Consider the following 13,516-nt stretch of genomic DNA (forward strand, 5'->3'; position numbering starts at 1 on the left):
CATATCTCTTTTAGTGGATTTTAGGGTAGACGGAGCGTTGTCTCGTGTTGTGTGATTATGAAAAGGGTCGTAGTCACTATAACCGAGAAGGGCATTGTTAATTCTTGTCTGTGCCCTTACCGCCTTGAGTTTCTCGAAGAGACACACAATCACCTCCCCCCCCCCCCCCCCCCCTTTTTTTTTGTAGAAATGCCCATTTGGATCTTTTGACATTGTTGTTAGGGTCTAAAAAATAGATTCAGGGGCTCGACTTTACCAAAATGAGAACAACCTTTTCTTTAGAAGAGGGAGGGGAAGGGGGAGGGTTGGACCTGAAAAAAAATGTAACGGATTACAACGAATCCGTTACGTAAAAAAATGTAAGGAAATTACTTTAAAATTACTCTAGAAAATATGTAATTATTCCGTTACTAAATTACCGTTAAATGTAAGGGATTACAAGTAATGTCGTTACTTGTAACGGATTACGTACAAGTCTGGGAATCAGAACTGCTTGATCAAAGCTTTCGCATGTCGCACCTGGGTTCCAAAGTGAGGCCGGGTATCCGATTGCCGTCGGTAAAAGCGGTTAAATATCGCCTCGGAGGAAAAGTCAGCTGCTGCTAAGATGTCAGCAAGTGGTACTGCTGACATCTTAGATGTAGTCGGGATGGACTGTAGGGATTGGCGCTGTTTTGCGCGACTGGGCAACTGTGCTGTGTTAGGCAGGAGTAAAAACCAGCTTACCCGAGAAATTATAGAAGCGGAGAACATTGCAAGACGGGAAACTCAGTGCGTTAGCACTCCGTCCTTAGCTTTATTGGAGAAAGAACTGCATTATTTAGACCAGAAGGTGTTTTCAACAGTAAGCCAGTATAACCGCTGGTTTCTTCCTTTTTGTTTACTTCTGATATTATTTAACAATTAAATTTTGGTAACTCTTGGACTTTTCGCATCACACGAACTATTTACGCCAAGAGTGTAGTCGACAGTGGACCAGCATATCACCTGGTTTATACGTGTTCGTGATTAATTCTCTAATTATAATGCAATTCAGGTAAGTACCAATATAACGCGAAAATCAGCTACCGAAGTAAAACCCTTGGTTTTACTTCGGTTTTACTTCGAGAATGTGCAGCATTCTCGAAGGGACTGACGGTGGTTGCCTCATGGTAGCTAATGTTCTCTTGCAAGACCAGCCCTGACGGATAATTGTTATATATGGATACAACAACCCAGCACAGAGGGAAAGCCTTTTTTGCCAAGCCAGAATTCACGCCAACACAAGATTTAACGTCATCCTACTGGGCGATTTTAATTGTGTTTTAAATAAGAAAGACAGGGTCCCATCAACAAACATCGTTGATCCAAGTGCGGAAGTTTTAAGATCACTGATACGAGACTGTGACTTGATAGACTCCGCCACAAATCACGCGCTCTGTTACACACACTTTCAAGGATCGTCTCATGCACGTCTTGATCGGATATACATATCGGCTTCAGTTAGTACCGCTTTGAGTACCTACAGCGTGATCCCTGCTTTTTTTACTGATCACTGCATGGTACAAGTTCGTGTAGGTATAAAAACACAACAGAAAATTAGAAAATCACAGTCTTGGTCACTATGGAAAATGAACGAAAGGCTCCTTGAAAATGACGATTTTAAACGAGGCGTAGAATCAGCCCTAGACGTACTTGAGTGCACCAAAGAAGGATGGGGTCAGAAATGGGAAAACTTTAAACTTGACATAAGAAAAATGGCGATAGAAACGTCATCAATTGTCGCATATCATGAAAAAATACAAGAAAAGCATCTGAACAATGACATCCTCTACCTGTATCGTCTAGAATGCCGAGAGCCCGGAAAGTACAAAGATGAAATAAAGAATCTAAGAAAGCAAATTGAAGAACACGATAAAATACGATATGGGGGCGCGGCTGTGAGAACACGCACTCTGGAAATGATAGAGGGAAAACAACCGACAAAAAGATACCTCAACGCGGAGCGAGAATACATAAAAAAGAAACAGATTACTTTATTAAGCCAAAACGGTCGCCTACTGAACGAAAGGAAGGAAATAGAAGATGCCTTCGTTTCTTATTATGATAATATATTTGCTTCAACTCTGCTCTCTGTCACAACCCAAATGCAGGAATCTATATTAACTCGGTTGCCAAAGCTTAAAACAGAAATGACCGAAACACTAGACGAACCCATCGACGTGAATGAAGTCGAACTACACATAAAAGAAATCAAGAATGGAAAATCTCCGGGACCGGACGGTTTACCAGCCAGCTTCTACAAAAAATGGAGCAAGAAACTTGCGCCAATACTCCTAAATGTTTTTAAAGAATCATACAGAAATAAATGCTTACCTCCATCGTTCCGGAAAGCACACACTGTACTGATTCCCAAATCAAAAGACCCGGACAAGCTCCAACGAGTGGACGGTTATCGACCGATCAGCTTACTTAATTGTGACTACAAAATATTTGCACGAGTGCTTGCTGGTCGTTTACAGAACGTGATATCAACATTAGTAGGTGACCACCAGACATGTTCCATAAAAGGAAGGAACATACAAACCAACATTCACATCATCCGGTCTATAATAGAGATTTGTCAACGAACGTATGAACCAGCGGCCATTCTACAGATTGATCTTGCCAAGGCCTTCGACAGAGTTCAACACTCCTTTCTTTTTGATATTCTCAAGCACATAGGAGTAGGAGAAAACATCGAATGTGGAATCAAGCTCTGTTATAATGATATATCAACAAGACTACTAGTAAACGGAACTCTCACAAGAGCCATAAAAGTCCAATGCTCGGTCAGACAAGGATGCCCCATGTCGCCACTGCTCTTTGACCTCTACCTTGAGCCCCTCTGCAGAAACATCATAACCAACAACGAGATTCAAGGTTTTCGCCTTCACAGCTGTGAGGTCAAGCTTCTAGCCTACGCGGATGACCTGGTGCTGGTGTGTACTAACAAGCCAAGCATAGAAAACGCAATGCTCTGTGTTTCGAATTTTTGTGCCGTGTCAGGAGCAGCGGTAAACAATGACAAAAGTAGCGGTTCGTGGTGTGGAGAGTGGGGAACGACTCCATCTCAATACGTAGATATCCAATGGTCCACCACAAAACCACACATCTTGGGAGTGCCATTGAGCGCAATGGATAATCCCAAGCCTATGTGGGACGCTGTAAGGAAAAACGTTAAAGCCGCGGCTAATATGTGGAGCTCACGTTATCTTTCTACTTTTGGTAGAGTCGCTGTATGCAACATTTTTCTTTTGTCAAAATTAACGTATCTTCTGCAGGTTATGCACTGCTCAAGGCTAACAGTTAATGTATTTAACAGAATAATGGCGACGTTCATCTGGAGGTCACCATACGAGCCAATGAGAAGATCCAACTTGTTCCGACGAATGCACGACGGAGGACTCCATATATTCGTAAGACAGCTGATCGCAAGGTGGAAATTTTTCACACAGGAGCAGCACCCGTTTTTAGAGTTGTGCAAACAATTCTTTTTGAAGAAATATATGGTATCTCTAGGTGATGCAACAACCACAAGCGATATAACAAAATTACGAGGATTCTATAAAGAAGTCGCGGACACATTAGAATTTCTAAGAGCAAGATTCGACAATGCCTTTTTGGCTTCGTGCACTAAAAAGAAACTAGTTACTCAATTACTCATTTCATTGTTCCCAGAACCAGTGTTTCGAGTGTACCCTTACGCCCCTCCCCTGAACTGCATAACTGATGTTTTGAAACGGGTTAAGACAATGCCGATACCACCGAAGTGTAAAACTTTCTTTTATAGATTTCATTCTCGTACCACACCAGTTAAAGAGTGGCTCGACTCTCGAGGCACTGATACATATGGAAGCACTAATTGTAGACTTTGCCACGTAACCGAAACGTTCACCCATGCCTTCGTTCTTTGTGTTGACGCTGTGTTCTTTTGGGATGTCTTCAAGAGAACACTCGGAAAGGATTTTGAAGTGGAAGAGGCAAACTTTAGGTATTTGCATTTCACCGACCACCTTGACACTGTTCAAGATATATTAGTAGTACTAGGTCTTTACAGCCTGTGGAAAACGCGCAAAACAGACACAGAAGCAGGTGTTGCGAAGCCATCCTGGGTTAATTTAAAAAAATATTGCAATTCAGGTAGGCCAAGGCATATTGGCCACCTGTAATGAAAGTGATGAATGGAAATTAATAGTAAAGAACCTGAGTCGTTCGCCTCATATTATATAGGCTATGATGTCATGCGTTGAAGAGGTCAAGCCAAATGAAAGTTTAAGTGATACCTCCTCGTAAAGTATTTTGCGATGAGTGCTCGTTTTGAGAACTTTGTTAAATGTTCCTTGTATTCAACTTCGCTACATCACCCACCATAATTCATTGCTTGTATATAATCTAACGCAAATTATCATCGTGTAAAAATCATTAAATGTAAATAAATGTTTCTGAAAAAAACAAAAAACAACAAAAAAACAACCCTTGGTTAGCTCAGTTGGTAGAACGCTTCGCCTGTAGTGGAGAGGTCTCGGGTTCGATACCCGGATTTTTTCCGGTCGCTCACCAGTCACCTAACCGTATTTGGAGATTTTTGTTTGTTCTTTGTCCCTCTTGTTCCCCTTCTCCAGGAATTATTTTCGTAATTCTGTAAATATTTTTGTAATTTTTGTAACTCTTGGACTCGGCTGTATTAGCCATTTTTCCCTTTTCTTTGTGTTCTATTTTCCATTTTCTATTCATCTCTGTTTTTCTTTCTTTTTCTTTAGCCTTTCCTCCCTTTGCCTTGTCTTTCCCCTTTTTTTCCTTGGCAACCTATTCTTTGGGGTCGAAGAAGAGGAAATTTGAAATGCAAAGCAGTTGATAGTTCAGCGCTGTGTGAGTGCATATTTCTGTGTGTTTGGATTTTGAGTAACTGTCTACCTGTGCGCTGGTTCGTAATTATGGTACTCCCACCTCTACAGCTTTGGAGGTGGCTGCTCCTCGCGTTGAGTGCGCTCTGAAAACCAGACATGGGAAGTAATCCGTTACAAGTAACGGATTACTTGTAATCCGTTACTTTTTCCAGTAATTTTGTAATCTCCCACGTTACTTTTTTCGGAAGTAATTTGTAATGTAATTTCGTTACAAAATATTGGTAACGGATTACTTTCATTACTCGTCACTTTTTAAAAATATGAGCTTAATACAGTAACTGGAGCAATACGAGCAGAACATTCAGCAGCATAAAGAGAGCAAGATTAACAAAATAGAAAACATCAGGAAGGGGAGAATAGCTGAAAAGAAAACAAAGTGTTTTTTGTATGACCGGTCACTAGAACCACTAGAAAAACGAGCAAGGCATGTACACGTATACAAAAGACAAAGATCAAGTGAGACAACGCTGAGTAGGCTCTCTGTCGCCTTCTTTAGTGTTTTTCTTCTCCCGGGGAGGCAAAAGGTCGTCGTGTTTAATTGTTTTTGTCTTTTAGACCGTTTCACTTTTCCTAACTTCTTCGACGTCTCCCGCCACCTGCACAGATATCAAACGCGGGTCCGTACCCCCTCTATTCGCGGGTTCACAACTCGAGTAACAGACGATCTAGCCTCGCTCGAGGGGGTCGAATTTTCTTTGTCTTTGATGATCTAGCACATTCCTGAGCCGCGGCTGAAAAGCGCCCGGCGCGAAGCTAAGGGCGTAGTCTTGAGGGTACGGACGATACTTCTTTTGGTTTGCTTGTCTGGGCATGTTGGTCGAGTCCACTCCTCACGTTACAGTCAACTATCAGCATAAAAAAAGGGGGGGGGGGGGGGGGGGTTAGGCCATCTAAGGAGCGCTGACAGAGAGAGTGAAAGATGGCTTAAAAGTGGTAAGATTTACCGCTTCTCTCGCTCTCTATGCCGTCCCCTCGCTTGGCCTCCACGAATATTGGTATGAAAGTGAGAACCGATGAACGATCGATAACCCGTAACCGCCACTTTTTCTCTGACTGGTCGAGTTTCGGTTACGGAGTGTCCGTCGTCTCCATGGCCATCTCTTAATGAGATGTTCAAAATTTAGGGCATTAAGAAGAACGAAAACCTAGAGTTTCAGTGCATACTTTGCTTGCCAAAAAAATAACATATTGTCATCAGCAAGAACAACAAACTCTAATCTACGGAAACACATGAAGGTAAGCTGGGACACCTGCATTCTGCATTGGCTATACATTATAATGCCAAAACCAAGTTTTTCTTGTGAACAACAGGCGAAACAGCCGAGTCAAAAGGGCGATATCGTAGATCGCTTCTTTAGCTCCAAATCTCGTAGCGGGGGTAGACGCTGCTACTGAGCATGCGCACCGCTAGCTTTGTCTGCACAATTCCAGGGATCATTTCCGGAGGCCGTAAGCTAGTGGGATGGCGGGTGGCGTTGCAGCTTTCGGTGCCTTGTCAGCTTACAGGCGAACGAAGTGCACCTACACTCTGTCTCTTAAATACAATATTTTATTTTTACAAGGGCTACCCTATACGGGCGTATGAAAAAGGAAAGGTAGCGTTGCAGAACATCTTTGAAAAATATCAAAATTGTTTGTATTATTTTTTTAATAAGTGTACGGAAAAAAAAGTAACGTGAAAGTAATTTGTAACGTAACGAGTAAAGTAATCCGTTATTTTCTAGCGAAAGTAATTTGTAACTGTAATCCATTACATTTAAGGCTCGGTAAGTTGTAATTGTAATCCATTACATTTTTCAAGTAACGAGCACAAGTCTGTTGAAAACCGACGTGTCAATGCCCGCAAGTGTTAGTGTGTGTTTTATCCAGTGAGCTACTGCGTTCTGTGCTGCTGGGCGGAGAGGCAGTTGTGAACCTGATAGTAAGTGCGACAGAGGCTGAAGTGAAATGAAACCTCGCGATCCGTGCCGCCGCGCCGCTAGCGGCAGCGATTTCGGCCGCGGAATCGCTGCATGTGAAACCAGCTTTACAGGCTTGCAGATCGTCGTCGTCGTTTGCCAGCAGCTAAACAAAATTTCCTAACGAAGCGGAAGTTGCCAAACGCCGCTCACATATGCAGTCGAGGTACGGTGCCTGGAACGCGTCTCCGATTGGTGTGTTTACCGGGTCCAAAAAAGTGGTACCTCGATTTCCGCCTGATGACGTCATAGAAGTGTCATGCTGTCGCCGGTCGCGAACCTGGCGGCGTCCGAATAGCTGTGGTGTATGTGGCAGACGCCTGTTCTGTTGCACGTCGCTCTCCAATCCGGAGAGCGACGTGCAGCCGGAAGTTGGGACGCCTGGAGCGCCGTGACGACAGCGACATTCGCGTTCGCCTGTGGTTTTTGCCAGCATTTCTACGACCAACCGCCAGGATCGCGACATCCGACAGCATGACACTCCGGCTTCTGTGACGTCATTTGTTGCCACTTTGGAACCACTTTTGATGTATGGGCGGGATAGGACGCTAAACACACCAGTCGGAGACGCGTTCCGGGCACCATAGTTGGGGGAGAGTCACTGGATCTTAGGAAAGTATCAACAAAGTCCCCGTATGATCGCCATTTTGGTCCATGGAATGAGATTTTTCCTTAACCTCTTCAGCCTTGGTGAGCCCATCCCCATTCGGTGTGAAAGATTGCTGCGGGTGTAAAGAGATTTCTTGTATACCCAGGTTTTGTTAGCCGCACACCGGTGAAACAAGCGCGCATCTTCGCAGCGCGCACGGCGTCGGCGCTTGGGTAATGCGCTGACAAGCAAGGGTCCTGGCTGGAATTTCGCAAAAAGACCGATATCGCTGTAAAGGATCTGTGCATATAAGCGTGAGTGATAAGCTGATTGCATATTAAAGGCGCTTATATTGGCGAGGAACGCTTTCCAAAAGATGATGCTCCATAGTTATCTTGGCGCGGCTGGTCCAGAACAACTCTTTCGAAGATTTCAAAGGACTGATTTCCATGGCATCAAATACAGATCAGCCAATCGCTGTGCGAAGTTTGGTCGTATGTATGCATTGACCAAACTTCGCACAGCGATTGGCTGATCTGTATTGACATTGACAGATCAGCCATTCGCACAGCGATTGGCTGATCTGTATTGACATTGACAAGCACACCGTCCAAGGCGCTCGCGCGCCTTGGACGGTGTGCTTGTCAATGTGCACGCAAAAGTTTCTGCGCCTGCTCACCCTGAGCGCCGGTCGAATGCACGATGAACGCAATCATCGTCATCGTCGATCGAAGACGAAGAGCACGTTTGCTGCGTAGGTAGAATCTCCTGGTGCCCACGTCCGGTCGGCCTGGTTCGCCGTGTCGCTCCAAGATGCATCATTCCAAGGGGGAGAAAGAGAGGCCTAACTTGTCCAAAGCAAGCCGGTCCGAGGTGAGCGAGCTCTGTTCTTAAATAGGCGTAGTGTTTTAGTGCGGAACGACGTTCCTCGAACGCGTTCCTTTTAGGGGGAACGAAGGAACGCCGCCGCTCCATCTTGCATCGGTGGAACTTGTTACGTAGTCGACGAAATGGCTGTAGCCTGAACGGCGTTTCTTTTTTTCTCTTTTATCTGCAATCTTACCCGTGTTTAGTAGGCATTTGAGCTCTTTTCATTATCGATTATTGCAACCTCCAACTTCGACGGATGGAGAAGTGTCCGAGAGATAGTCACAAAGAACTAGAACAAATGGGACCTTGGTGACTCGACAGGTAGTTCGATGGGGATATTTTCACTCCATCGTTCTATTTTATCTATGGATCATCCGGCGCAATACTTAATTAAAAAGCGCAAATGTAACGTTGACGTAACCAGATGTTCAAGCTTAACAATGTTATGGGAACGAGTTCGTTTCCAACCACTGGAACTTGTAAAGGGAACTCGTTCTAAGACTGAGGAGGAACGAACTTTCGTTACTTTTTTGAAGGAACCAGTGCAACACTGAAACTAGACGCGTTTCTGCTGTTGTTTAGTCTGTCGGCCTTCGCGTGACGTCATTATGCAGGCATGACGGCCCTGCCGGTAGCCTGTACGTGCGAGCTGTGCGTAAGGTAGCCGTCAATCAAGGAAAAAAATCATGCGCTTTAAATGCATAGCGTTTATAGATTCTCTAACGTTACGGTGTCACATGACGACTGTCACGATGATGACGTCACGTGAACACCCAGTGTTCACGCAATGATGTAACAGTAAATCTTAAAACGCGTATTGGTTTATCAGCTGACTTCACCATCGAGGGTGTACATCTTATGGAAGCGCTAAGTGATGTCCCCCAAATGCTACGCATCTAAAAGCAAATTTGACGCTAAAAAATAAATCAGGTGAAAACTCGTTGACGGCGAGCTTCCACTGCGGTTCCGCGGACGTGTGTTTCACACAATCAGGATTGTTGTTCATGATAACCGGCAAGTGTAAGGTCGTTTTGAGGATATGCTACACACAACAGTACCGCAGCGAATACACGATTTGTAAAAAACCACAACCCGCATGTGCTTGAGCCCAGTCCAGCCAGCGCGCTCAAAACTGCGGCAAGTTCGAAAATCACTCAATCACTTTATTTTTAAAGTCCCCAAGGGGGGTATTACAATAAGGGGTAGGCTGCAGTTGCTCATGCTGCACTAGAATTTTGTGACCACAAGCTCCTGCGCGCTGGTCAATCACAGTAGGGTGGGCTGTAGAGGGAGGTGTGCTCATTGCCTGCTTCGACATAGTAGGCAAGAAATTATGGTGTGGGTGTTCTTTGCTTCCCCACAATCTAGCAGAAACGCCACCTGTGCATCATCCATATGGCGGCGCTGATGCTATCAGCCATCTCACACGGGTACACGGCACCTTGTTCTAGCCAATTAGGAAATGTGTTATCTAGAACAAGAGAGAAGAGTTGAAGTTGTTTTGATACATCAGTTCTTTACTATGGTGAGGTTTATATCTGTTTTGTTTTTAGTATTCGTGTGTACTGTCAAAGTAGACGTGTGTACTGTCAAAGTAGACTGTCGCATGAAGAAGCATCTCATCCTGGCTGCATTGGGCTCGTCACATTGGGGCAAGCTCCGGCGTATCATGAATCAACTGATGAACCCTCGTCCAGCTATGACCATCCGTTTCCGCCTATCCCACTTTAATTTCACGGCACTGAGACAAAAAGCCCTTTTAAAATAGCACTCCAGCCCTTATGTATTTTGGGACCCTCACAGTGCTGCGGTCCCCTTCAGCCCATCAAACCCCTCAGCCCTGGAAAACCCTTCAGGCCTTTAAACCCCGTCAGCCTTTCAGACCCCCTCAGCCCTTCAACCGTTTAGACGCCCAAATGTCTGGGAAACATAGAACAAAATGGAGTTTAAAACGTGATTGAAAATTTATTTCAGACATTGAGTTCTACTTCCATGTCTTAACTCAAAAAGATAAGAACCAACGTTCGCTCAAACCCGGGCGCAACCAGCTGGAGACAAAAGCGATCAGACCAAATAGAGACAACGGAGTTCTTTGTCGCAAAAAATATCTTTAATGTACAATGCCTCTGGGTAAATTTCTGATATGCACGGTAGTTCAACTAATAATATCGAGCAAGTGAACCATACGCACAGATACTGTCAGTAACACGTGTAGCGAAAAACACAACTGCGCAACCAACATCCGCTGCTCTTGAGAAATTCTGAGCACAGTTGCGGTGTCGTCTCCGGTGTCTCTTTTGCTCGCTGGATGCTTCTGAAGCCGGACGAATGAAGAGGTGCAAGAAACAGGGCACTGAGACACCTTGATCCGCACACTCAGCTGCTCTAGAAGATAGGTCCCACCATGGCCTCCTCTATACTTACAAAGCCTGGCAGTGCGTCAACGGGGCCATAGAGTGTCCGGTCGCAGATTTAGAGCCCAAGGATCTGGTGGCACAGAACATTTCTCGGGGAGTTCGGTAGTGAGCGCACAGCTTTTGAGCGGCGCGGACCCGAAACACACTGTTCGGTCGGGAAAAACCGATGCTACTGGCTGCTGATGTCGAGGCTACGACGAATGCGGCCGCCAAGGCCTGTGGCTTCGGCGGCCGCGATTAAGATGTTAAGTAAAAATATCTTTTAACGAATTCTTATTTTCGTACTCATTCTGGTTTCGTGTCCACTTCCCCGCATGGAAACATCTTGTACTATTGAAAATCATTCGGGAGAAGACGTTTTTGGTCTTCCTAAATAAGGGAACCTGAAAACGTCCTGAAGACGTCTTTGAAAGGACCAGAATGTCCCGACTAGTTCTGAACTTCCCGACGACGTCTTTGTCGGGACGAAGGCGTCTCGACCAGCTGGGGACGTCCTCAGGACCATCGGCGTTATCTGGGCAGTTGTGTGCCCTATGGCGCATGGACCGCCGAAAACTCCAAGCAGGGGATAGTTTTAGTCTTTATTTTTTTTGGCTCTGGAGAGCCTTCACGGAGTTGAAAAGTCGACTGGTACAACCACCTATTCTGCTTGCTACTCGCGTATGTGACCAGTAAAGAATTCCGTCTCACTTCTATAGTAAAACTGCTCCTGAGCTTGCTTCAGACGCGTCCGTGCGCAGCACGAATTCCTTTTCGGGGTCCAGTGATAGCAGAATAGGAGGTTGTCCCAGTCGAATTTTCAACTCCGTGAAGGCCCTTCTCTTCTCTTTGACTCCACTAAATATCATTGCGGGCTCCCTTTTTCGTTAGATCCGCTAACGGTCCTGCGATATCTGCGTAGGTTGTTACGAACTGTCTATAAAATCCCGTGAGCCTGAGGAATGACCGAACTTGGCGCTTCGTTTTCGGTCTTGGTGCGTCTTGGATTCTTTCCAGGATCGTTGGGTCAGGGGCGATATTCCCCAGTCCAATTTTATGTCCTAACAAACTGATTTCGCTTAACCCTATCTGACATTTATTTTGTTTTGATCGTAATGTTGGCTTCGCATAGACGCTCAAAAATCATCCTGAGTGTTTCCACATGCTTCTCCCTCCTCAAGCTCGTCGCGACCAAGATATAATCAATGTAGTGATATGCATCTTGAGAACCTTTCTGTGTAGTGTAATCAATGTAGTGATATGCACCTAGAACCTTTCGCATCAACTTCATAAAAGTAGCAGAGGCGGCCTTGAGGCCAAAGGGCAGATATCTGAACTGGTAGTGCCCACTTGTTGACGAAAACGCCATCTTCTCTCTTGCGTCGACTTCCATGGGAATCTGCCAGTAGCCCTTAGCTACATCTAGTTTTGCGAAAAACCTCCTGTGTCCCGCTTTAGCAAATGTCACGTCACTTCTGGGTGTTGGCTCTACATTTGTCATTGTTGCGTCGTCCAATCGTCTGTAGTCGACACAAGATCTTTTTGATCCATCCTTTTTCTTCACAATAACTACCGGAGTGTTGTGCGACGATGTACACTTCTCGATTACCCCCAGCTCGAGCATTTTGCTGATTTCATCCTCGACCACATTCTGTACTGCAAGAGGTATTGGGCACTGCCTCACCTATATTGGCCGCGTTGTTGTGAAATAAATATCACACGTCATAAGGTTTGCCCTCCCGAGGACATCAGAAAATATGTTTTCGAATGTCCTTAGTAATTCTCGGACTTGGCCTATATTCTCGCTATCGAGGTTCTTATTTATGACCACATCGTCCCACCCTTGCTGTCTGGTCCAGATTGGCATCGGGATGTCGCAGTCTTCGGCCTCATGTTCGTCCTCGTCAGTTTCTGGTTTATTAACCACCGCAATGCAAAGTGATTGATGTTATTGGGTTTCTTTCCTTTCTTCATATTTCTTGAACATGTTAATATGAAATAGCTCCTTCTTGCCCCCCACCTCTATCTCGAAGTCTAGTTCATTCTTTCTTGCTGTTACAGGAAAGGGTCCCTTGCACTGCATGATCATCTTGTTATGGTCGGTGGGGAGAAGGATAAGTGCTTAATATCCCAGTTGAATCTTTCGGTTAGAGCTCTTTCTGTCGTAATAGCCTTTGCATCTTGCCCTTGCTTTTTCCAGGCAAGTGTGTGCTTACTTGCATGTGTTCTCCACTCCAGTTTTTCTTTTAGCTCCAACACGTACGTACGAAGTCTTCAGATCTTGCTTGAGAGCTTGGTTTGACCACATCTTTTTCAGAATAGCCAAAGGTCCTCGCTCGCACTTTTCTGCCGTAGAGTAACTCGAAAGGCGAGAACCTGAGGCTCGACTGTGGAACTTCTCTGTAGGCAAACAGTAGAGCTGGAAGGTATTGATCTTAGTCCTTGGGCCTCTCCTGACACATCCTTCTCAGCATTTTCTTGATTGTGCCGTTGAATCTCTCCCCCAAGCCGTTGTTCATGGGATGGTACGGGGTGGTCAGGAGGTGCTTCATTGATTGAAGTCGACTCACCGCATACCATCGAGGCCCGCGGTGCCGCGTCTAGCGAATATAATAATGTGATGAGTATATACATGCAAGATGACGACGACAGGGGTTGTTGGTATTGGGCTGGATGGCAGTCCGATTCGCAGAAGTCCAGATTTCGTGGAGGCGGGTTGGGCGGGTCAGCAGCGAGCCATGGGGATCTGGCACGCCGTTCGATCGGTGAATGAAG

General features: G+C 45.3%; 1 protein-coding gene across 1 annotated transcript in view; it reads left to right on the forward strand.

Moving 5' to 3' along the window:
* The first annotated feature begins 8,961 nt into the window (after positions 1-8,961).
* Positions 8,962-13,516, forward strand: part of LOC120840772 (tetraspanin-33-like) — a 55,019-nt gene continuing 50,464 nt past the window's right edge. Inside the window, exon 1 of the mRNA XM_040501336.1 lies at positions 8,962-8,983. Within this exon, the coding sequence (XP_040357270.1) occupies positions 8,962-8,983 (22 nt within the window). The remainder of the gene's footprint in view (positions 8,984-13,516) is intronic.

This window comes from Ixodes scapularis, unplaced genomic scaffold (genome assembly GCF_016920785.2).
Source record: "Ixodes scapularis isolate PalLabHiFi unplaced genomic scaffold, ASM1692078v2 PGA_scaffold11__112_contigs__length_91849675, whole genome shotgun sequence".
In the NCBI taxonomy this organism is placed as follows: domain Eukaryota; kingdom Metazoa; phylum Arthropoda; class Arachnida; order Ixodida; family Ixodidae; genus Ixodes; species Ixodes scapularis.